Source organism: Dasypus novemcinctus, chromosome 20, assembly GCF_030445035.2.
Source record: "Dasypus novemcinctus isolate mDasNov1 chromosome 20, mDasNov1.1.hap2, whole genome shotgun sequence".
NCBI lineage: Eukaryota > Metazoa > Chordata > Mammalia > Cingulata > Dasypodidae > Dasypus > Dasypus novemcinctus.
The window spans coordinates 34,458,725-34,485,317 of NC_080692.1; the positions used below are offsets into that span (position 1 = coordinate 34,458,725).

The following is a 26,593-nucleotide window of genomic DNA, read 5'->3' on the forward strand; positions in this document are numbered from 1 at the left end:
GGTATAGACCTAAAGATAGACACACTGATCAATGGAATTGAATGTAGAGTTCAGAAATAGACCCTGACCTCCATGCACAACTGGTTTTCAATAAGCCTACCAAGTCTGCTTTTCTGTAATATTTTTTGTGATCTATGTATTTTCAAAAAAATACAATAAAAAAAAACATAATGACGGGGTGGGCAAGAAAAAAAAGAGATCATACAACTCAATGATAAAAAGACAAGCAACCCAATTTAAAAATTGGGCAAAAAACTTGAGCAGGCATTTTTCCAAAGAAGAAATACAAATGGCAAAAAAAAAAGAAAAAGAAAAAAATGCTCAGCATCATTAGCTATTAGGGAAATGCAAATCAAAGCTACAATGAGATATCATTTCACACCTGCTAGAATGGCCACTATTAACAAAATGGAAAACTACAAGTGTTGGAGAGGATGTGGGGAGATAGGAACGCTTATTCACTGCTGGAGAGCATGTATAATAATACAGCCACTGTGGAAGTCTGTTTGGCGGTTCCTAAGGAAGTTAGATACAGATCTACCATGTGACCCAGCAATACCTCTACTAGGTATATACCCAGAAGAATTGAGAGCAGTGATATAAACAGATATCTGCACACTAATGTTCATAACGACATTATTCACAAGTGCCAAAAGATGGAAACAACCCAGTTATCCATGAACTGAGGAATGGATAAACAAACTGATATATACACACAATGGAATATTATTCAGTGGTAAGAAGAAATGAAGTCATGAGGCATATGACAACATTAGGCTGAGTGAAGCAAGACAGGCACAGAAGGACAAATATTGTATCGCTTCACTATCATGAACTAAATATAATGAGCAAAACTCATGGCGTAAATAGTTAGAATATAAGTCATCAGAGAAAATAATATGGTTAAGAGAATGGAAAGCTGGCAGCGGACTTGGCCCAGTGGTTAGGGCGTCCATCTACCACATGGGAGGTCCCCATTCAAACCCCGGGCCTCCTTGACCCGTGTGGAGCTGGCCCATGCGCAGTGCTGATGTGTGCAAGGAGTGCCGTGCCACGCAGGGGTGTCCCCTGCGTAGGGGAGCCCCACGCACAATGAGTGCGCCCCATAAGGAGAGCCGCCCAGCGCAAGAGAAAGTGCAGCCTGCCCAGGAGTGGTGCCGCACACATGGAGAGCTGACACAACAAGATGACGCAACAACAACAAAAGAAACACAGATTCCTGTGCTGCTGACAACAACAGAAGCGGACAAAGAAGAAGATGCAGCAAATAGACACAGAGAATAGACAACTGGGGGGGGGGAGGGGAGAGAAATAAATAAATAAATCTTTTAAAAAAAGAGAGAGGGAATGGAAAGCTGAGATTTAATCTGTACAGAATTGGTAAAAAGTTGTTTGTAAATGTTTGTAAATTAATAGAAATGGTGAAAGCACATAATAGGATTTGTAATTAGTAGTGCTAACATACGGATATATAGTGATTTGTTTTTTGTTGGTTTTTTGTTTTATTTTGTAATGAAAATGCTCTTATATATATATATATTTTAGGTACTAGGGACTGGGGATTAAACCTGGGACCTCGTATGTAAGAAGCCAGAGCTCAGCCACTGAGCCACATCAGCTCCCCTGAGTTGGCTTGTTTGTTTTGCTTGTTGTTTGTCTCTTGGTTTTTTTTCTAGGAGGCACAGAGAACCAAATTTAGGACCTTCCATGTCGGAAGCAGGCTCTCAACTGCTTGAGCCACATATGCTCCCGAAAATGCTCTAATATTGACTGAGGTGAAGAATGTACAACTCGGTGATTATACCAAATGCCAATAATCGTACATTTTAGACAAATGTATGATTTATGAAAAAAAAATGAGTTTGGGGAAAAACAGAACCAAATATAAAATCGGGACTATAGTTAACAGTAATACTTTGATGATACTTTCATAATTTGTTACAAATGTTTCACAACATTGCAAGGTGTTTGTGGTGGGGTGATGTATAGGAGCCCTTTATAATTTAGCAAGGCTGGATGGGTTGGCCAGGACCTGAGTTTGAATGCCAGCTCTGTCACATTCCAACTGAATGATCTTGGGCAAATCACATCATTTTGAGCCCAATTTCCTCATATATAAAACAGGGATCATAATAACTACATCACAGAATTGTTGAGAAGACAAAATGAGATAATGCATGTAAAATTATTGAGCAGTCAGTTATTATTTGCAGTTCTTATTAACTAGGATATAAAAAGGCATGCCAGTCTTGTCTGTAGGCTCTTTATTGTTTAAAGGAAAACATTTTTAAAATGTGCCAATCCTATATGGAGACCTAGGAACTAGAAAAAAAAAAAATCCTATCCTGAATTATCACAGGCATAAAAGAGTTTGAGCTTGGCTGGGGTATGGCGATGTGACCTGGAGAGAGGAGGGGGAGAAGGCTCTGGCTAGAAAAATGGTCTCACATCTGAGTCTTTCAGAGACAGAAGGAGATGGCCCTAACCCTTGCTGTCCTGGTGTACAGGGAGAGGGCTGGGCAGCCAAATGTCTGTCTGAATTGCAGAGCACAGAGAAATGCCAATCGTCATCTCTCCCTTTGGCATTTTCTGGCATGCCTAGCCAGGGCATCTGCTCATTTGCTTATATTAAACTCAACGTAGGGAAGTAAACATCCCTAGATGGGACACAGATGTGAGGAAAGCATCACGGTGACCTCAAGTTTCTCACCAGTGGCTTAGGTCAAGGTTGGGTGAAAACAGAGAGAGTGAAGGAAAGAAAGAGAGAAGGGAAGAGGGAAAGAGGAAGGAAGGGAGGGAGAAAGCAGGGGAGGGGTTAAGCAATTCTGTAAATTATCTTTCCTTAAGAATCCAGACTAAAATCCAATCACAGAAGACTGCCCAGCAAATTCCAAAATATAGAGTGATTTCCACAGCAGATTTGAACGTGGACTGGTTACTTGGAAGAAAATTATGTGAAAACATATACAATTTTACCCATTCCCATTTGCTCAGTAGCAGAAATACAAGGCTCTGAAATGTGTGACACTGGGGATTTCATTTGTAACTCAAAATCACAAAAATTCATTTTTCAAGAAGAAAAAAATGAATAAAATTAGGTGGAATCATTAATCAAAGACTATGTGTATGGTTTATACTTTTTGGACCTAATAGTAAATAAAAAATAGGAAAGCATTTTCTTTTTAATACATGTAACTAATATATTAAAAGGATTGTCGACTATGGTTCAAAGCAAATGCTTCCTCTAAAACAAGAAGCAACTAAAATTTAAAAACACAAAATTATAATCAACAAACAGAACACATTTTACAAAATAAAACATTTCCCTCAGAAAGTTGAGTGAAAAAATATGTAAATCACTTCTGTTTTTATAATTCAAGCTTTTTAATCTCTGGCACATAACAGTAATTGGAAGAATTCTGAGAAACTAGACAAAAGTATTTGGTGGATTTGAATTAATGGGCCAGGCAAGCTTTTTTTCCTTGGCTTCTCTATCAAATGAATCATAGATTGAGTCTTTGGTTATAGTTCTGGCTGTGGGAGGGATTTCTGAAATGCCAACATAGTTTTTTTTGGCCATTCTTGAGCTGGTTGTGATTGTATAGGCATTGCTTCGGTAACATTTCATCGAGGACATGCAAAAAGTCTCTTTCATCCCTCTCCTGAAATTGGCATTATAAATTGAATACAGAGTAGGTTTGGAGGCTGAAGAACTAAAGGATATCCATGTGATAGCTGTGAAAACAAGGGAACTTTTCCTATAGTCTCGTTCATGGGGATGCCATAGCTGAGCTATATGAAAAGGCAGCCAGGAGAGCAAAAACAATAGATTTAAAATGAGGAACATCTTGACAGTTTTCACTTTTGTCCTTGGGACAATGTTCATTGTCCTCCTCACTGTTCGGCCATCAGTGCCTATTCTCCAAATATATTTTATGACCTTTTGGTAAAATAAGATTATGAGAACAGATGGAATCACAAAGCCCACCAAAAAGTGGATGACAGTATAGGCAGTTCCTTCCCAAGAGGAAGGGAAGAAATAATTACAATGACTGTCCCAATTGGAGCCATAGAAAAAGAACACAGGGGTCACAAAGGCTGCATCAAAGATCCACGATGCTGCAATCATTTTCTTGGCTTTTTCTCTGGATACCTTGAAGCTCAGAGGATAGACAATGGTGTAGAACCGGTCAATGCAGATGGAGAGGAGAACATAGATCTGGACGCCTGGGGTGAGGTACTGAAAATATCGCACAATCTTGCACATTGCACTACCTAGTGTCCACCTTCCAGCAGTGAACTGAAGCAGGACAAAAGGTGTGCTGGCAATACTGATTAGAAGGTCAGCACATGCCATGGAGACCACAAAGTAGTTGGTGGTAGATTGAGTCCTCCTGCTCCTATGGATGACCAGACAAACCAGGGAATTGCCAAAGACAGAGAATAACCACAGGGTCCCAAAGAAAATGCTGGCTGTGGCCACTTCCCCAGGTTTCAGCTCATATTGCAGGTCCGTTCTGTTGCTCTGCCAACTATGCTCCTCATAGGTTTCCGTCAGGTCATGGCTTGACAGAGGAAGGGCTGTCTCAGTGCAACTGTGATTTTGGAGGAATACCAGAAGTGTAGGAATAACCAAAGAAGGCTTGCTGCTATCCATTCTGTGAGCAAAAACCATATTCACTGTTTTCCTCTTAGCTCTGGATAAGAAAAGAAGAATGAGGCCTCCTGTTAAAATGGTGTTATATAGATTGATTCCTGAAGCTAATGACCTTATTTGACACTTAGATTGCTAATCATTTGGCAATGAGCAGGACTAGTGCAATGACAGGTAAACATGACTACATCTTACGGTATCGATCCAGAAAAAAGCTCTGGCCCCCATTTCTCTTTCATTTTAGGAGCTGTTTTAGCTGATCCCAGCTCAGGCTTTCTCTGGCATCACTCTCTCTTCCAGAACCCTTAGTCAAATATGGTAGCCCTCATACCAAACTCAACTCCTAAACATATCCTCATTCCCCATAGGGTTAAGGAGCCCAAATCTAGCAGACAAAGGACTGCTGGAATTCTGGGGATGTATGTGAGAAGTTCCTGAATGTCTTAACACTGAAGTAATGAGGCTGCAAGAGAGGAAAACTTGGGCAAATGGAAACACAGATGCCAGCTATGGAAATAGCTAACAGGAGTCTGTGAATACAGACTAACAATTATTGCAGAATTCCCATCCATTATGGTAGCACATAGACAATTATAACACAGCAGTGTTACACAAGCCAAAAGTAGATCCTAATTTAATAACATCTAAGAATTACTTTCTTTTTCCAAAAGATTATGTAGTTCATGTACTAATACCAAAACATCTGTTTTGATGCTATTCTGTTGTTACTTTTTCATAAAATAACATATTGTCTGAAAAATAAAGAAGATGATTTCTAAAGGATGTCACTAAATTACAAGAGAACCAGACAAGCAGACTATTAAAAACAACCAAATATAACTGTGAACATTACTCAACTTTTTAGAAGGCTATGATCCTTAGATATAAAATAATATAAAGTCAGCCTCTATTTTATTCTTTTTTGTATTATTCAGTAAGAAAAAAATTGCACTTTTTAATAGGTAAAAAAATAGCACAACTGTGACCTATTCAATTGAAATTGAGGTGATTTTGGTCACAGCCTGTTTATTAGAGTTTAATTTGTTCTGAATATTCAGAAAAAAAAAGCATAGCAACTTTATGGTTATTAAAGTAAGGGTTAAGAATAAACAGATATTTTCAAAATTTTACCCACTAAAAGTAAAAAGCCTATGGGGGTGACCACCTCCATATTGTTTCTCTTCCATCTGGCCTTTGGAATGTCCTCTAACAGCAGACTCTCATAGGGACAAGCTTTCCTCTGGGGGGCTCCTCGGAATACATCTCACAAAGAAAGGTTCTTAAGTTGAAAGGTGGAATCAAAGAAGAGTTGTTAATGACCCATTTCCCCTTGAAGGATTTTTGCACTAATTTTTGGTAGGGGGAGGAGTGCTAATATATATTATCCTCACGAGAAACCACATTCTACAAAAGCCTGGGGTTCAGGGCAACATACCATTTCTATAAATTACCTTCAGGCGTCCTTGTCCATGACACAGGCCTACTTAAGATCTCAAAGAAAATGTAAGATAATTTAACATTTTAATTTCTAAAAGACCTTTAGGAGTCAGATACTAGACTACAAGTATAACTTGGAAATATTGCGGGTTTGGCTCCAGACCTCCACAATAAGGTGAACATCACAGCAAGGCCAGTGATATGAATTTTTTGGTTTCCCAGTGCATATAAAAATTATGTTTACACTATGCTATAATCTATTAAGTGTCAAAGCATTATGGGTAAGAAAACAATGTGCAAATTTTAATTAAAAGGTGACACACAGACAGGAAGTAAGCACATGCTGTTGGAAAAATGGTACTGATAGACTTGGTCAATGCAGGGTTGTCACAAACCTTCAATTTGTAAAAAATGCAATATCTGAAAAACACAGTAAAGCAAAGTACAATAAAACAAGGTATGCCTGAACAGGTTACCAGGGGCTGAGTGGGGGTGGGCAATGGGGGGTTAATGTTTAATTGGTACAGAGTTTCTATTTGAGATGATGCAAAAGTTTTGATGATAGATTACGTGATGGTGGCACAACACTGAGAATGTTATTAACACCACTGAACTGCATATCTGGAAGTGGATAAAATGGGAAATTTTAGGTTCTATATATGCTAACAGAAAAAAAAAAAAAGACCTTTAAAGCATAGCTACCCAATTAATGACCATTCATAAGATCAGAAACCGTATTTTCCATATAACAAACCACGATATACATAGGACATGAGATCTGAAACCATTCTTGAAAATCTGGAATGTATGATCCTCATACTTAGAAAACTAAAATGTCAACTTTAAAAAACCAAAATAATCTTTTCACCAACATATGTATAAAACCTACAAAATTCTTTTTTAAAAAGTTTTTTTTTAAGATTAAAGTTTAAAACTAAAACAGGGAAGCAATTTTCCCAGGCAGAAAGAAAGAATTATTCTAGGCCTAGCTCTGATCAAGATGGTAGAGTTAGAAATGTCAGGGCTCTGTGCCTCTGTAGATGATTTGAACAATCAGTAAGAACTGGCAGAAACATCTTTCTCAAAGCTCCAGAAAACACTAAAAGGACTACAGTAACTGGGTGAACACTAAATCAAGAAAAAGGCTACTTAATTGTGGTAGGATTTCATGGCACCATGGCTGGCCCATCCCTAATGCCTCACTGGCTCAGTGCACAGCTAGACATACTCCCAGTGCAGACCCCTAATCCTGGATCTGGAGGGAGCAGAATAACCCTCATGCACATACTGGGAGCATATATGTATGGCCTAATCTGTCTGGAGTGGCCTGAGTTCACAGCCTCAGAACTTGTCCTGCATGTAGAAGGTGGCTCACAGAGCTCACACAGACCACTGTGGTAGAGTTTTCAAATGGAGATTGCTGGTTCTAGGACATATAGTGCAATGCGTGCAACATGAGGAATCTGTTTCCTAAAGAAGAGGGGTTATTTGGAACCATGTAAACAGGACGTGCATACCCAAGACTAGACACGCGCGCGGAAAAAACCAGGGAGGTTCCTATGCTTTGGCCTAGAGCTATTCTCTAAATTCATTCATGGATAAACTCTAAGGAGAGCAGTCATGAAGGTAAAACTGCATTGACTAGGAAAGGTGTTTTCTTTTTTTCCTTATTTTATTTATTTATTTAGTTAGTTAGCTCCTGGTATTCTGTAAGAGCTGTCAAAATAATACCTGGATATAAGCTTAAGGAACAGATGCTTCAGCATCTAAATTCCAAGAATAACACCTTAAAATACCAAAAATTTCTAGGTTTCAACAAAGGACTACAAAACATACAAAGAAACAGGAAATCATGGCTAGACAAAGAATAATAAAGCTTTAGAAACCATCAATGAGGAGATCAGACCTGAGACATTCCAGACAAATACTTTTTAAAATGGTCTTAAACATGCTCAAATAGCTAAAGGAAAATATGGACAAAGAACTGAAGGAAATCAGGAAAACGACAGGTGAATTCAAAGAGAATATTTTTTTTTTTTAAAAGATTTATTTATTTATTTAATTTCCCCCCCTCCCCTGGTTGTCTGTTCTTGGTGTCTATTTGCTGCGTCTTGTTTCTTTGTCCGCTTCTGTTGTCGTCAGCGGCACGGGAAGTGTGGGCGGCGCCATTCCTGGGCAGGCTGCTCTTTCTTTTCACGCTGGGCGGCTTTCCTCACGGGCGCACTCCTTGCGGGTGGGACTCCCCCACGCGGGGGACACCCTTGCGTGGCACGGCACTCCTTGCGCGCATCAGCACTGCACATGAGCCAGCTCCACACGGGTCAAGGAGGCCCGGGGTTTGAACCGCGGACCTCCCATATGGTAGACGGACGCCCTAACCACTGGGCCAAAGTCCGTTTCCCTCAAAGAGAATATTATGAAAACAAACATACAAACAAACAACAAACTGACCTAAAGACCACAGTAACAGAAATAAAAAGTTCCTTAGATGGGCTCAATAGTAAACTGGAGATGGCAGAAGAAAAAATCAATGATCTTGAAGATAAGACAATTGAAAATATCTAGTCTGAGAAGCAGAAAGAGGAAAGGATAAAGAAAAGTTGACACAGCTTGAGTGTAACCTATGGGACACCATCAAGCATAACAATATGCACATTGTGAGAGTCCCATTAGGAGAAGAAAGAGAGACAGGAACAGAGAGAATATTCAAAGAAATAAGAGCAGAAAACATCCCAAATTTAATGAAAAGCATGGATATGCATATTCAACAAACTCCAAACAGGATAAAACCAAATAGACCTACACTGTGCCATGATATAATTAAACTTTTGAATGCCAAAGATAAAAAGAGAATTCTGAAAGCTCCAAGAGAGAAGCAACATGTCACACACAAGCGAGTGTCAATAAGATTGAGTACCAATTTTCATCAGAAACCATGGAGGCAGGAAGGCGGTGGGAAGACATATTTAAACTGCTAAAAGCGAAAAAAAAAAAAAAAAGCCAACTGAGAACTTCATATCTGGCAAAATTATCTTTCAAAATATGAGGGAGGAATTAAGACATTCTCAGATAAACAAAAAGTGAGGGACTTCATCACCAGTAGACCAGACTTACAAGGGATGTTAAAGGGAGTTCTGCAAGTTGAAAGAAAAAGATACTGGACAATTGAGTAGACATGAAGCCACATGAGGAAATAAAGATCTCTGATAAAGATAATATCACAGATACATATAAATACCTGTATTATAGTATTCTTTATTTGTGCTACCACTTTTTACTTCCTATAGGATCCAAGAGGCAAATGCATAAAATATAATGATAAATCAATAGTTTTGGACTCATAATGTATAAATATGTCATTTGCAACAAGAACTACATAAGGGGGGGGGATGAAGGGACATAGGAACATTGTTTATGTATGCTATTGATGAAATTAAGTTGATATCAAAGCAAACAAGGTTGTTATGGATTTAGGATGTTAATTTTAAGCCCCATAGTAGCCACAAAGAAAATATCAGAGACTATGCAAACTCAGAGACAGAGATTTGAGTACAATTACCAGGGATGGGGAGAGGGACAATGGGAACTTAAAGCAAAATGAGTATAAGGTTTCTGTTTGGGGTGAAGGGGAAGAAGTTCTAGTAATGTGTGGTGGTGAGAATGCTGCAACATCATGAATGTGATTAATACCAGTGAATAGTATGCCAGAAAAGGGTTGGTAGGGAGATTTCTGTTATATATATGTTTCCACAATTAAAGAAAGATAAGCTAAAGAGATAATGACAATGAAATATAATACATGATATTGAAGGATCTAAGAATGGAGGAGAAAAGGATCAAGAGGACATTATTAAGACATAAGAAATAATTGGAATACAGAATGTAAAGTTTTATATCAATATTAAATTTCTTGAACTTGATTACTGCATTTAAGGTGTTTATATAAGAGAATGTCATTGTTCATAGAAAATGCACATGGAAGTATTATGGTTTCAAGGATTATAATGTGTGCAACCTGCTCTCAAATGTTCAGAAAATGATAGATATAGATAGAATGAATGATATAGCAAAGGTGGCAAAATGTTAAAATTGATGGATCTGGGTAGCTGAAGGTTGAGGGTATGCTGGCATACTCTGTATGGAGTTTTTTATTATTTTTGCAACTGTCCTATATGTTTGAAATTATTTTTTTAAAAAAAGAACTGTTCTGGGAGCAGATGTGGCTCAAGTGGTTGAGTGCCTACCTCCCACATGGGAGGTCCCGGGTTTGGGAAAACAAACAGAAAACAAGCAAAACAAATGTAAAAACCAACTCAGGGAAACCAATGTGATTCAGTGCTTGAGCATGAGTTTCACACATATGTGGTCCCATATTCAATCCCCAGCACTGGTACCTCAGGGAAAAAACAAAAAAACAAAAAAAAAAACTCCTCTAAGCTTTTTTTGGATAACTGTGGCCTAAATAAAATAGGAGTCAGAGGTGCAGGCACTTTTCCTTAGTCAATACACATACTTAAAACCCATAAACTTCTGTTTCTCTTCCTCTCATAACAAAAATGCAAATGAACCCTAGCTCACCACTAAACCTCTGTGAGACCTCCTTTCATCATTTCCTCCAACTGTTCATACTAATGAGTGCATCTGCCAATTTCTCCAGCAGCACCACTTGGAAGGAGAGGGTCCAGACCCTCAGAAATGGGACAAGGGAGCACAAGGAGTTCCAGAGTCCAGGTGTCCCTAGATAACCGTACGACTTTTCTGACTCAACTTAAAATTGCTACTCTAAATGTTCACTCTAAAAATACTTCTAGGTACTAGGGAAACAAAAATAACTAAGGCCCATAAATAAGGGTAAACATATAAATAAGCAGATACAATAACGATAATTAAGTGCTAAAAAGAGATGTATAGAGTCAGACAGAGCACAGAGATGCCTCTGGAAGAATCATCACGATAACTGCCCAAGGAGAGACCTAAATTCAGTTTAAACCTGTATTGGCTGGTGATGGCAGTACTGAAAAAAACTACTTTCATAAAACGTCGTTTGGTGAATTTGAGAAGTATGTAGCCACCTTGGGTGTTGAGGTCCATCCCCCTGTGCTCCATACCAACAGAGGACCTATCAAATTCAACGTATGGGATAGAACTGGCCAGGAGAAATCTGGTGGAGTGAGAGATGGCAATTATATCTGAGCCCAGTGTGCCATTATAATGTTTGATGTAATATGCAGAGTTACAAGAATGTGCCTAGCTGGCAAAGAAGTTTGGTATGGGCATGTGAAAACATCCCCATTGTGTTGTGTGGCAACACAGGAAAGGACAGGAAAGTCAAGGCAAAATCCATCATCTTCTACCAAAAGAAGAATCTTTGGTACTATGACATTTCTGCCAAAAATAACTGCAACTTTGAAAAGCCCTTCCTTTGTCTTGCTAGAAAGCTGATTGGAGACCCTAACTTGGAGCTTATTGCCATGCCTGCTCTTGCTCCACCAGAGATTGTAATGGACCCAGCTTTTGAAGCGCAGGATGAACATGACTTAGATCGGGGATTCTTAACCAGGGGTTGGGGGCCCATGGAAAGATTTCAGGGGGCCCAGGAGCATGAATTGAAAAAAAAATCAACTCAATTAGACGTCCAACATGATATGCCTGCTGTCTTGTCAAATACTATACCAGTTTTCTTATTCAAGATAAACAACAGCCTGCACATTGACATGTCTTTAAAAAATAACATTTAACTCTAACTTTCTTATATTTTTGATATATTGGATTATCACTTAGTATGTACAGAAAGAAGCACATATGTATAGTATTATATCATGTTTTTAATTTTAGTAACTGTATTTCAATATATGTAACTGATTTCCTTTGTAATTTTAAAAACATTCTTGTGGAGATGTGTTGGTGCAGGTGTGATATTTTTATTAAATAATACAGAGTATAGTGTGGACTTAGTATGATTTTTATATTAATGTAGTATGTTCTGAGTGGATAACTACCTGCAAAAAGGTTGGTAAGGATGGCAGAGATGGTTTTATGATGCCATGAAAAAACTTGAATTTCTAAATATTTGCCGAAAATGACTGAACAGATGTTGAACTGTTAGGTTATCAGGTTAACTGAGAGGTTGCTCAGAAAACTGCTCTCCTGGATAAGTATGACAACCTGTGAGAAAACGAAGCTGGAGTGCAAGCTTCAGTTTTATATGCAACTGTCCTGTGATGTCAATGGTGCAGCATGTTTGTCACTTTATTATACAGCTAATCAGAACATGTGCCTAATCTTTGGCATGCTGAAGTAGATGAATAGGCTACAGAATGAATGTGGCAGTTTGAAAAGTACCTTCATTTTTTTGGACCTGCATAGTTAGCTGTTTCAGAACGCAGTTGTTTCCTTTTTGAGTTTCAAATATAAGACTGCTATAGTCACATCACAAAACAAACAAAAACCACATGTATATATACAAAGAGCTAAGAAGCACAGAAAAATCTGCCTGCACTGTGAGGAGGAAAGGAAAGGGTTCACAAAGAAGGGGAGGTTGGAGGAGAAATAATGCTCCAGGAAGACAAGGGAATAAAAAACAAAAAACAAACAAAAACCAAAACATTCCAAGGGAGAGAGAGAGCATGTGGAATGAAATTTTCAGTCATCTTTCTGGGTTGGTCATGTTTTTTTCCCTGTAAGGGGAAATGCTTACAGACATAGTTTCCTCCAGATCATACCTCTCAGAGCATATAGCTTCAAAATGTCCTACAACCAGGGGAGCGGACTTGGCCCAATGGTTAGGGTGTCTGTCTACCACATGGGAGGTCTGTGGATCAAACCCCAGGCTTCCTTGACCCGTGTGGAGCTGGCCCATGTGCAGTGCTGATGCGCGCAGGGAGTGCCCTGCCACGCAGGGGTGTCCCCCGCATAGGGGAGCCCCACAGGGAGAGCCCTTGCGCCCCGTAGGGAGAACTGACCAGCACCAAAGGAAGTGCAGCCTGCCCAGGAATGGCACCGCCCACACAGAGAGCTGACACAACAAGATGACACAACAAAAAGAAACACAGATTCCCATGGTGCTGACGACGACAGAAGCAGACTAAGAACACACAGCAAATAGGCACAGAGAACAGACAACTGGGGCGGGGGCGGAGGACAGAAATATATAAATAAATCTTAAAAAAAAAAATGTCCTACAACCAGACCTAAATTTTTCCCATTGTACAATGACAGGTTATATTTTCCACATTCCTGGGCTAAAATGTGGTTGGACAGTGGATAGGAATATGAACATATCCAGAATGGTTGTGGTATCCTTGTTCATATAGCAATTTGTTAATAGTTTACTGTAGCATTTTCCAAATTTGTTTTGCTTAAGAGCAGTAGTTCTCTAGCCTGCAGTGGGCTCTCCCAGGCAGCTTTAAAAAATACTGATGCCTGGGTCCCACTGCCAGGGATTCTAATTCGATTGGTCTGGAGTGCAGCCTGGGCATCAGGATATTTCAAAGCTCCCCAGGTGACCCTAATGTGCAGCCAAGGCTAAGAATCACTGCTTTAGGATTAATTGCATGTTTCTGTTTTCCCCACTAGACTCTGGGCTCTGGGGAGGAGGGTGTTAATCTTTTCTCCATGCCCCATAGCGTCCATTGAAGTTCTTTACATTAATAATTGCTCATTAGATATTTGCTGAATTGAATCCATGAGGACAGAGAAATGAAGAAAAAAGAAAAAGACTCCTACTCTATGTAGCTATGCTAGGAGAATTAAATACAGAAGGAAAATATTTCCACTAGTTTCCTTTTTTTTTTTTTTCACGTGCAGCACTTTTAAGAAAGTCACAGACTTAGGAGGGGGTGCATATGCATGTTTGTGTGTGCAATAGGATAGTACATAAAACCTTTACTAGACTGTGAAAGAAAAAAGTTGGCTCAGTAATGTAGAAGAAGGGAGATCATGGTAAGGATAAGAGGAAGGGAGAGGGTAAAAAAAGGAAGAAGGCTTCAAAGCCAGAAACTCTGCTATGCCTATAGCCTGCTTCTTAGGGGTTCTTTGCTAAGAACCTTTACTAAGAAGGTAAATGTACCTTCTGTTGCACTTGACCCCATGGGACATAGTTGACTGGATAAGGAATGGACGACTGTCCATGGGGGAACAATTCATAAACTGATGAATGGTCTGTGAAGCCACCTATCCAAGTGATGGTGGTGTGGAACAGTCGGATTCTCTGTCTCTCTCAGAATATGAGGAGATTGTTGCAGGAATAGAAGCCTAAAGACCAGACAGAAATAGTAAGCAGAGACCGTGATGTGTAGAAGCATAGAGTAAAACCAAAATTATGGGTAAGCAAAAGATAAGAAGTAGACAAAATATACTGAAGAGATGGTATTTGGTTATTCATCTATTCATCATTTCCATAAATATATATTAAGATCATACTAGGTACCATAATTTACTGTGCTGAGAATTGGATACACAATGTCAAACAGAGCAGTGTCCCTACCCTCATGGGGATCATAGTCCAATTAGTCGGGGAGGGGATAGAGGGAAGAGCAATAAATAAACACAAGTAAATACAGTAAGTCGTAATAAGTGCTATGAAAGAAAAGAGCAAGCTATCACAAGAGAGGGTGATAGGAGGACCCTCTTTTGGACTGGGTGGCCAGGGAAGCCGTGGAAGCAGTAGAAGCAGAGACAGGGAAGACTGGGGTCTTCCAGTGCAGACTCTCTAGGACCTCTGATGTTGACAGATGACAAGAGAACCTAATCACCAAACTGCCTTGCTCCCTAGGCACCCTCCACATCCTGAACAGTGACTGAACACTGTTTCAGACTTCTCAAAGCCTGAAGTTAGTACTCTTCTTGGGATAGACTGTTTTCTTGAGGGAACTCAGAGTCTATGCAGCCAAAAGAATCTAACTACCAAGTGGGGTCACAGAAGAGAGAAAGAGGGATAAGTGGAGTGTGGAGGCATAAAGTGCCTTTAGGGACTCTTTTCACTCTTGTGCCACAGTTTTACTCTTGTCCCATAGGTTGGTTCCCTTATTCTCCCATCCCACTTCACACTATGATCCTCTTAGGTCACTTAAGGTGGGATCAAGGAGCGAGGCAGCAGGAGAAGAGAGAGAGGTCTGATTCACCTGCATGGCACTGCTCAGTGGAGTCAGTGGTTACCCATTAGGTGCAATTTGAAGGTGCCACCCTATCCTATTGAGATACTGAGATATTGATGTATGCTATGTTTTGTTTTTGTTTTCTTTTTCCTTCTTTCCTCTCTCATTCTGAGAATGAATTCAGACCCTAAGCGCTGTCTTGCCTTAGAGGAAAGTTGTGTCTCTGTGTCTGAAACAAACCTGTTTCCTTGGCATGTGTTTTCTGGAAGCTGAATTCTCTGAGGGGACTTCCCTGGAAGAGAGGATGGAGAAGTGAGGACCTGAATCAGGAATGTCATTGGGGCTTAATGGAGTCATGCAAAAGGTAGACCTGGATGGGCAAAGAGATCTGTTTGGGATGATGGAAATGTTCTAAAATTGCACAACTCTTTAATAAAAATCAATGAATTGTACAGTTAAAATTTAGAATGAATTTTATGGTATATAAATTATACTTCAATAAAGCTGCTTAAAATTTAAAAAAAGAAAAGAAAAAAGGCAGACATGGGATCCTTGCCTCATTTCTTCACTGTGTTCCAGTTTAAGTGGCATGCAAGGATAGAGGAGTGCATCTGGGGAGACAGACCCAAGGTCCAGGGTTCCTAGCTGAGGAAGAGAGTCCACTACACAAAGGTCCCGAAGCAACAGATCCACCAGCCTTCAAAGACCTATCAGCTCAGACCCTAATTACATCTCTGTAATTACATCAATACGGGTCCAAGGCTAGAGGGACTACCCCATAGATTTTGCTCTATGTTAGAACCCCTGGACCTAAGAAGAAGAAAGGAGTCCCAGTAATGAGTGTCACTGAATTTCCCAGTAGCCTCGTCGTTATTTAACGTAGTTGTAATTTTAGTTGGCAGAATGGCCCCCCAAAGATGCCCATGCCCTAATCCCTAACGTGTGAATATGTTATGTTACATAGAGAGTTCGCAGATATGATTAAGGTTATGAACCTTAAAATGGGGAGATTATTCTAGAAACCCTGCTATGGAGTTTCCAGGTAGGCTCTGTCTAATCACGTGAACCTTTAAAAGCGGAGAATTTTCTCTGACTTTGGCAAAGAGATGCCGCAGAAGCAGAAGTTAGAGTGAGATTCTAAGCATGAGAAGGATTTGACATACTGTTGCTGACCATGCAATGTCGGAGTCCACACGCAAGGACCAGAGAAGCCCCCAACTGACAGGCATCAGGGAAATGGGGCCCTCGGCCTTACAACAACAAGGTATTGGATTCTGCCGACAACCTGAATGAGCTTGGAAGGCATCTATTCCCAGTGCCTCTAGAAAGGAACAAAGCCTTGCCATCACCTTGATTTCGGCCTTGTGAGACTCTAAGCAGAGAAACCAGCCAAACCCAACAGGGCTTCAACCCTTCAGAGCTGTGAGATAATAAATAGGCATTTACTTAAGTCACAAAATTTGTTACAGCAGAAATAGAAAACTAATTCAATGTGGCATTTCTTATACAATTGAGTGTGAGGGGAAGTGGACTTGGCCCAAGGGATAGGGCGTCTGCCTACCACATGGGAAGTCCGCGGTTCAAACCCCGGGCCTTCTTGACCCATGTGGAGCTGGCCCATGTGCAGTGCTGATGCGCACAAGGAATGCTGTGCCACGCAGGGGTGTCCCCCACGTAGGGGAGCCCCACGCACAAGGAATGCACCCCTAAAGAGAGACACCCAGCGCGAAAGAAAGTGCAGCCTGCCCAAGAATGGTGCCGCACACACGGAGAGTTGACACAACAAGATGATGCAACAAAAAGAAACACAGATTCCGGTGCCGCTGATAAGGATAGAAGCAGTCACAGAAGAACACGCAGCAAATGGACACAGAGAGCAGACAACTGGGGTGGGGGAGGGAAGGGAAGATAAATAAATAAAAAATAAATCTTAAAAAAAAAACAACCAATTGAGTGTGAGGACTGAAATTCATACCAGCCATTCTATCACCTTCCACTACCCCACCAAAATCAAGAATGATATTAGAATTTCTGAGAAGTTTAAAGAGTAGAGTGCCTTAAATGTTGGGCTAGGGGGTTAAGAAACCTAGGTTTTAATTCTGATTATAAGCACTGACTAGGAAGTCAATAGTCCCAGTTCTTATCTTTATATCAACATAAGGACCATAAATAAATCAATCTCTCTGAATCTCTTTTTCCATGCCTACAATATGAATGATTTGGTCTAGATGATTTCTAAGGACACTTTAGCCCTATGAACTAAAACTGACATGTAGACATTGTTACTTGGGATGAGCAACACACAATATAACTTACAACCCACCACCATCACCCAGTAAAGAGCACATCCTGAGAGCTCATTTTGATGGGAGAAAAGGGAAGTTGTTCAGGGCTGCTAAGGCCCAGCACTTGGAGCCCTTGACAACCAGGATCAGTAGTTTGGATCTCCAAAGGAGAGATGAATTTTACTTAGGGGCCAGTCCTGCCCTCCTCATTAATCATCCTGGATGTGCCAACAATCTCTCGCCGAAGATACGTTACAAGTGGACTGGTCAAAGATGACCCACCACGTGTTTGTTTTCCATTTCATCTAATACCAAACCTCTCAAGAGGGGTGAAACCCATACTGGATTGCCTGACTGTTCTCTACCAATTTTCCACACCTCTCTTCCCAGTATGGGGTCTTTCTAATTCTGAAGAAAATTCCCCAGGGTTGGTCAAGGAATTTGTGCCTCATCAAATCCAACTGAATTCATTATAACATTTTTGAACACTTGCGTGTGCTTATTGAGTTGAAGTAGAGGCAACCTGTTGTTTAGGAGGCAAAAGTTAAGCTTCATCTCCAAGTTCTGATTTTAGCATCAACATCTCTAGTAGAGTGTCTTAAATATAAAAGAGGGAAGCGGAGTTGGCCCAACGGATAGGGCGTCTGCCTACCACATGGGAGGTCCAAGGTTCAAACCCAGGGCCTCCTGACCCGTGTGATGAGCTGGCCCACGCGCAGTGCTGATGTGCGCAAGGAGTGCCGTGCCACACAGGGGTGTCCTCCGTGTAGGGGAACCCCACACACAAGGAGTGTGCCCCAGAAGGAGAGCCACCCAGCGCAAAAAAAGTGCAGCCTGCCCAGGAGTGGTGCCGCACACACGGAGAGCTGACGCAGCAAGATGACGCAACAAAACGCAACACAGATTCTGGGTGCCGCTGACAAGAATACAAGCGAACACAGAAGAACACACAGTGAATGGACACAGAGAACAGACAACTGAGGTGGGGAGGGCGGGGAAGGGAAAATAAATAAATAAATAATAAATCTTTAAAAAAAAATATATATATATATATAAAGAGTTGGGGAGGCAAAGACCAGGCTCATTATTCTCAAAGAGTTGTTATAGTAGACATGATTTACAGCTGTTTGAAATGCAGGTAAAGAATTCTCTAAGAATTGAGTATAGTACAAAGAATTGCTAAATCTGTTTTTCAGAAGCATTTATCTTCTATCTCATATCAAATTCACATCAACACACTGGGTAAATTTCAATCTGTACCACTGTCTTCAGTTGGCATTTTCCAGAATGCCACTTTCATGTTCATGAAGCAGAAGTTAGATTTGAATTTGGATTTAACATGTTTTATATATTTTTCATGGATAAATTATGGAACTCTATGTAATCAGACATCATTTAAAATATGGTTGGGGAAGTAGTTGTGGCTCAACTGATAGAGCGTCCACCTACCATATGGAGGGTCCAGGGTTCAATACTCAGGGCCTCCTGACCCGTGTGGAGCTGGCCCACCTGCAGTGCTGAAGAGCACAAGGAGTGCCGTGCCACACAAGAGTGTCCCCATGCAGGGGTGCCCCACGTGCAAGGACTGCACCCTGCAAGGAGAGCCGCCCTGGGTAAAAAAAGCGCAGCCTGCCCAGGAGTGGCACCGCACACACAGAGAGCTGACGCAGCAAGATGATGCAACAAAAAAAAGTGACAGTTTCCTGGTGCTGCATGACAAGAATGCAAGCAGACACAGAAGAACACACAGCAAATGAACACAAAGAGTAAGACAACGGGGTGGGGGGGAGGGGAGAGAAATAAATAAAATAAATCTTTAAAAAAAAATGGTTGAAAGTATTTTTGCATACATTACCCATATGTAGCAGTTTGATATGGTTATGAATTCCAAAAATAGATATTGGATTATATTTGGCATCTGATATGTACCTGGGCCTGATTGAGCTTTTTTATTTTTTATTTTTTTTTATTTTTTATTTTTTTTGCTCTCATCCCTTTGTTCTTTATTCCTATTTTTTTCTGTTATTCATCCAGCATTACTTAATCTTTGGTAACATGAATCATAATATGTAGCCCACACATTCAAGGACCATTCTGTGTTGTGATTTTCTCATTCATCTATGCTTTGAGTAGTATTGTCTCCTGTTGCTGTCATGGGCTTTGTATTTTTCTAAATGTCAAAAGTGCCGAATATTTATAGTACAAGATGACATGCTAGTTTGTAAAATTATTGGGGAGCTTTTTTATTTTTTAAGATTTTTTTAAAATAAACTATTTATAGACTATCAGCCATTCGCCTGATAGTCTACAGCTGACCTTGTAGAGGAAACAGAGGCGCTGAGCAAACAGGAACCCAGAAAACCTGAACAGTCATCTTGCTCCAACATGTGGAAATAGACTTTGGTGAGGGAAGTAACTTATGCTTTATGGCCTGGTAACTATAAGCTCCTACCCCAAATAAATACCCTTTATAACACCCAGGAGATTTCTGGTGTTTTGCATCAGCATCCCTTTGGCTGACTAATAGAACATAGTTAACATATTTTAGTGCCATCTATTTTTAAACAGTTTTTAAGTTAAAATGTTATTATTATCATTTCTTAGTGCTTCTATTTTTAATACTATTTTAATACTTTGCCTATCAGCAATGGTTGACCCAAATCACCTACATCAGCAATTTTCAACCTTACTTCTTCAGAGACACATTTGGCAAGGGGGTTCATATTTGTAACACACCCCCACAAATAAATCCAGAATTATGTGCAACTCTAGGCACTCAACCTATAACTTTATCCCTCGATCTTTAACCTAAGAAATTATGTTGAAAAGAAAAGTATTATGGGAAGGCAGGATGGGCCAGAAGGCCACTGTGCTGTACTGCTTGCACAACAAATAAAACTCTCTTTCTCAGAAACTGGCTTTAAAGATGCACCAGGAGAAAAGAACCCACCACCTTTGCCAAAAATCAGTTTGGCCACTCTGGTGGGACTAAGAACAAAGAGGTCCCTGAGAGAGTCCAACTGCCCGAGGTTCTGGGGCCCCAGTGAAAAAGGTAAGCCGCTAGCCCTCTTGGTGTAAAAGCTCAACAACCAGAATTTTCCTGCCTCGGTGGCACTCCAAGCCCTAAAGGCACTTGAAAGCTTCAAAGTTAGAAACGCTTTCAACTCTTAGTTCAGATATTTGAATGGATGAGCGCATCATCAAGGAAGAAGTGAATCCAGAAGTCAGTCTAGAAGTTCGAGTCTCCTCAAAGTTCCAGAATGATTCCTCTTGCTCTGACCTCTCCATCTTTTCTTTTTGTTGTTGTTGTTGTTGTTTTTTGGGGGAGGGGTATCATTCTGTCTGGGAGTCAAGTACCCAGTTTAAGTCTGTCTGTTAAGTGTACTCCTGAAGCTTAAGTCTGTCTTTTGGATATACTCTCGAACCTTAAGTCTATTGGTTAAGTATGCTTCTGAAAATCAATCCATAATATAGGAAATATTGTCTGTTTGCTAAATGGTTTGGGTTATCTAGGTATAAGAAATGCTCAGTACCTATCTAAACTATTAAATTGGAGTTTAACTGCATTTACATTGCTCAAGTGTCCCTAATAGGTTACTACTGGTTACTGAAATTCTTTAAAATGGTAAATTCTAATTTTACTAGCACTCCTAAGTGTAGCCCTTTAAGCTATATTGTGAAAGACTAGAAAATCTTAGCCACAAATCTATGAAAAAGCAGGAAATAGTTTTTCCCCTAGCAAAGGTAGATATAACTTAGAATCAGAAGGAAATGGCTCTTTATAAAAGAATCTTGTATCTCAGTTTGGCCAGGATAGCTCTCTAAAATCAGCAGCTGAGCTGGCAAAAACTCTACTCCTCTGGGAAACACCTCCAGGATAAAAAGCTTAATTGTTCCAAGGTGCAAGTAAAATTTTGATTGAATAGTGCAGAAACTGAGGAAAAGTCCATTACCCTTCCTTAAAGGTCAAGTTGAGAAAAGCCAGGTGCTACTCCAGTGAACAAGGTCAGTTAGAGAAGGGTTAGAACAAAAGCTAAAACTCCTTAGCGCACCCTCAAGGGATGGGAGACCTTCTTTAGAAATTAGAAATCCCCAGGGACAGCTGGGTGAGAACAGAAACCTGGAATGAAAGGGCCCTAGGGTGAGGAGGGGAGCCTTATTAATGAATTAAAATATTTAAATCATAGCTTCCTAAACATACCTCCCTAGCTAAAAAGCCAGTTAACCAAACAATACCCAGATAACGTTTCCTTCAATTTTTATATATATAAAAGTTTTCCAAGAACAAGTTTGCATATTACAGGCAACACTAAACCCAGAGATCTTAAAAGCTTAAAAAAAAAACAAAAACCCAAAGGTGTGATGATAAAAAACCTGAAGGGAAGCCGACTTGGCCCAATGAATAGGGCATCCGCCTACCACATGGGAGGTCCACGGTTCAAACCCCGGGCCTACTTGACCCGTGTGGAGCTGGCCCATGCGCAGTGCTGATGCACGCAAGGAGTGCCCTGCCACGCAGGGGTGTCCCCCGCATAGGGGAGCCCCACGTGCAAGGAGTGTGCCCCATAACGAGAGCCACCCAGCGTGAAAGAAAGTGCAGCCTGCCCAAGAATGGCACCGCACACATGGAGAGCTGACACAACAAGATGACGCAACGAAAAGAAACACAGATTCCCGGTGCCGCTGATAAGGATAGAAGTGGTCATAGAAGAACACACAGCGAATGGACACAGAGAGCAGACAACTGGGGGAGGGGAGAGGGGGAGAGAAATAAATAAATAAATAAATCTTTTTTTTAAAAGAAGAAAGAAAGACCTGGATTCAGCTCTTGGCTCTACTTGTGTGTGTGACTTTGGGCAGGTTAGTTAATCTCTCTCAGCTTCAAATTCTTCATTTGAAAGTAAGGCTAATAATGCCTATCATATAGAGTTGTTATGAGGATTAAACATGACATACATCAGCGCCTAGGAGAGTGTGCTAAATGAAAGCCTCCAGGAGGTCAGAGCTTTCAAGTTTAGCCAAGGAAAAATGACTCTACAAACAAGAAAATATAGTCATGAGGATAATGCCCTTTTTACATTTTTAAACTAAACTCTTGGATATCCTCTTGGAGAGGGCAGACCTCCCTCCCCATCCCATGTTTTGCCTTGGTGTCCAGAGGAGGTCCATGTCTTGCCTCCTACACCATGCCCCTTGATTATCCTGACCACACCCTGGTAATGCCCCTCGAAGTCACCCCAGTCCTTAGTATCACCCTACCCTGCTCAGTACCTATTTTTACTTCTGTCTTATCAGCCAGTTTGAACTGGACAAAATCAGAACATGCTGGCTACTCCTACCCACACATGCACAAAGCAAGAAAATGCTGACCCAAAGTAACCCTCCTTAATTATAATACTAAGAGATCTGCACCTCATGATAAGGTCACCATGTATGGGCAGCCATGATCTTCCACTGCACATGCTCCACTTAACCGTGCCTCCAGACCCACGTCATCTCACCACCATGTCACATCATCCCATCTCCCAAAGCTGTCCACAACTATCGCTCAACAAAACCCTGCTTCTCCCCCAGCTAGAGAAGACAGATTAGAGGGTTGTTGCTTTTACCTCCTGTCTCCTTGCTAGGCAGCCTCACAATAAACTCTTTTCTTGAAATCCTGGTGTCGTACATTGACTTTAGTGCACATTGGACAATGAGCCCCTGTTCGGTAACAAAACTGTATCTACAGTTCTTGTCTTTCTCTTTAATCCTGTTCCCTTCCCATATATACTTCCTAGGAAGGATTTGATAATTCTACTGGCAAGGTGTGACTTTCATTGGGCAAGGTTTACTAGCGGGCCAGGCTACTATGTCTCAAAGGCAGAATCATCTAATTTCCTTCACCCATGCCCATGGGTTCTCTTCCTATTTCCTTTTTCACTCCTAACCTCCAAGTTGAAAGCATCAAAGACTCTACTCAAGGGGAAGACTCTTCACTTTCTCTGTTCTATCTTCTCCCACTCAGCTGGCAGAGTAGGCTGCCCCTTTTGGATTTGAGGGGGTTGAGAAGGAAGCCCAGTTAGGTTTCCAGATCCAAACCTCTTGTGTGCACTGGCCTTGCTTCTCAGAGCAGCCCTGCATGTGTATAGTGGGCATGTGGCACTCACTAGCTGCTCTGTGTGTCGAGCAGCTCTGTGTTTCTTTTGTGCAGCTCACTCAGCAGGTAACACAGGAGGTAAGATGGGTGAATGGTAGGATTCAAGGACCTTCAGAATCCCAATCAGCTGCTCCTTAATGATCTAATTATGTTGAAAATAATAGAATCAGTTATATTGATTGTACTATCAGGAGAGGGACTACTTTAAGCCTAGCTAAACCACTAACTTGAACTCAAATCCTAAGAAAGCTTTCAACATGCCCTGTGACAACCCTCTGCATTCAGGTCCTTACTGCTTTGGTTGGGAAGGGAGTCTGAGCCCAAACAATGCTGACACTGAAGATCCAAGGATCTCTAGGGAAGAGTCTCTGGGGACCGGGAACCAGCCTGGATTAGGAGAACTATGTATGTTTTAATTAAGTATCCCAAAGAGATATATTTTTAAAGAATACAAAGGAAAGAACTTTACTTGTGATAAATTGAAAAGAGGACAGAATTAGAAAGACCTGGATTCAACCCTTAGCTCTAGTTGCCAACCACTCTCAACCCTAAGGTGAACAGTTTCAGCATTTTCCTAAAATGGGGCCAGAAAAACTGCAGAGGGAAATGAGGCTATTTGGGGTAATTTCATCTAGATATAAATAAAAATATAGAGAACTTCATTCTAGATGTAAGCAAAAATGTCAGGGGATTGGCGATCCCAGGAAAGAATTTGTGGATCCTTCCTGAACCCTAATTTGCTACTGCTCCAGGGCCAGCCACGACTAACATATATAAACTTCAGGCACATGTCTTACTACACATTTGCTTTCTTACTGCTGTCCTCCCTCATGCATGGGCCCCCAAATTGGCTCAGCAGAATGTTGTCAGAACTTTGCCTTTCCATTCTTCATACACAAGTAGATATCAAGTACTTAGAATTAACCAGGTCTGGTGCTAAGTGCTAGAAATCTGAAGATCAAAAGATACAGTCCCTTCTCTCAAGCTCATTTCAGGTGACCATAATAGGTAAAAGTGTTACTTGTCCCGGGGAAATTTAAATTTCAGCAGGAAACAAAGACTCAATCTAAAGGTCTAAAGTTCAATATTTTAGAGGATACAATTACTCCTCAGAATAAATGCTGCAATGAAACCCTAAAGAGAAGCACAGAATTTAGTACAGAATGTCATAAATTGAGATTCTTCCTTTTTATATCTTGGACCTAGTATCGTCTCACAGTTTTCCCACAGCATACAGGAATGAGAAGAATGATCCTTTATCGCCAAGGGTCAGAAAAGGGAATCAACACAGACCAAAGGGAGAAAATACTCATCTCTCAGAAATTTCCAGCAGTTAAAAAAAAATTCCTAACAAACTTCTTTTTCCCTTAAAAATCTAAAATAATTTGCAAAGAGAGATCTATTCCCTTGTTTAAAGAATGATGATAGAAAAGCAGATGTTGTGCAAGTGATTGAGCTCCCACCCACCACATGGGAGGTCCCGGGTTCAGTTCCAGTGCCTCCAAAAGAAGATTAGCAAGACAGTAAGCTGACACAACAGGCTGGCACAGGGAGCTGATGCATCAAGAGACACAAGGAGGAAAACATAATGAGAGACACAACAAAGCAATTAGATGCCTCCCTCCCACATGGGAGGTCCTGGGTTTGGTTGCCGATACCTACTAAAAGGAAGATGAGCACACAATGAATGGACATACCAAGTGCAAACAACAAGAGGGCAGGGAGAAATAAATAAAGTTAATCTAAAAAACAAAACAATAAAAAAGAATGATAAATATTATTTTAAAACAATAAAACTAGTAGATTTGATATCACAGTTTCTTTGTATAATTACAGAAGATATGTGTATTTTTTTTTTCTAATGAAGTTGTAGGTTTACAGAAAAACCAGGCCTCAAATACAGGCTTCCCATATACCATCCTATTATTAATACCTTGCATTAGTGTGGTACATTCATTATAATTGATGAAAGCACGTTTTTATAATTGTACTATTAACTATAGTCCATGGTTTATCTTAAGGTTTACTGTTTGTGCTGTGCAGTTCCATGGATTTATTTCAAAAATTTTATTCTAGTAACATATATACAACCTAAAATTTCCCTATTTGGTTAAAATGTGGTTCATTCAAATATATAATTGAGTGGTGTTACTACCTATCTATCTCATTCTGAGAACAAGGTAGGTGCCTTTTAAGACAATATGCTTAGGCTAGTCTTGTTAGTAGGTTCTGAGAATGCAAGAATGTTTCCAGGTTCAATTAAAAAAGAATCAACCATGATGTAATTCTATTTTTTTTTTCCTTTAGACATCATTTGGTCACCATAGAAACTCTATTTTACTACCAGATATCTGTACAGCATAAGAAGAAGAAAAGAGCAGGAGATTACTTACTGGGTTATTTGGGGATACAAAATGTAACTATTAAGATAATTCAAGATTAAATAGATATTCCACTAGGGATCTGTTTTAGCAGAGCAAGTTGATTCAATCTTCCAGGAGACTCAGCTGAACAAAATTTCTGAAGGAGCCAAATTGACTGTGAAATCTCAAACATCATTTGAAATAACCTGAGTAGGGAGACAGTATTGCTCAAAAGTTCAAGACTGTGGACTCTGTGGTCTGGCTTCTTGGGTCCAAATCCTGACTCTACTGTTTCCTAGGTGTGTGAGCTTGGGAAAGTACCCTAACTTCCCCGTGCCTCTGTTTCTTCATCTGTAAAATGTGAGTAATAATAGTACCTATCTCATAGGATTGTTTTAAGGATTAAATGAGTAATAATTTACACTTAGAATGGTGCCTTGCACACAACAAGAACTTTATTAGTATGTGTTAACTAAAGATGGAATACAATTTTAATGATATCATCCATCTTTGTGTTGGGGAGAAATTATAGTAAATTTGCCAAGATTTGAGGGCAAGGAAGATTATTTTAGCTTGTAACTTTAGTAGATCCCTTTGAGAACTTCCTGGGGGCCTTCCTG

General features: G+C 40.3%; 1 protein-coding gene and 1 pseudogene across 2 annotated transcripts in view; one reads left to right on the plus strand and one right to left on the minus strand.

The window, feature by feature from the left end:
• Positions 1 to 26,593, minus strand: part of GPR19 (G protein-coupled receptor 19) — a 112,103-nt gene that overhangs the window by 84,722 nt on the left and 788 nt on the right. The window contains exon 2 of one of the 2 annotated variants that reach the window (XM_023591639.3): positions 3,379 to 4,697. The exons of the other annotated variant lie outside the window; for it this stretch is intronic. Coding sequence (XP_023447407.1) covers positions 3,428 to 4,675 — 1,248 coding nt within the window. The 5' untranslated portion in view covers positions 4,676 to 4,697 and the 3' untranslated portion in view covers positions 3,379 to 3,427. Of the gene's footprint in view, positions 1 to 3,378; positions 4,698 to 26,593 lie in introns of those variants that run through there. 2 annotated transcript variants of the gene reach the window in all.
• Positions 4,822 to 14,348, plus strand: LOC101424543 (GTP-binding nuclear protein Ran-like; annotated as a pseudogene).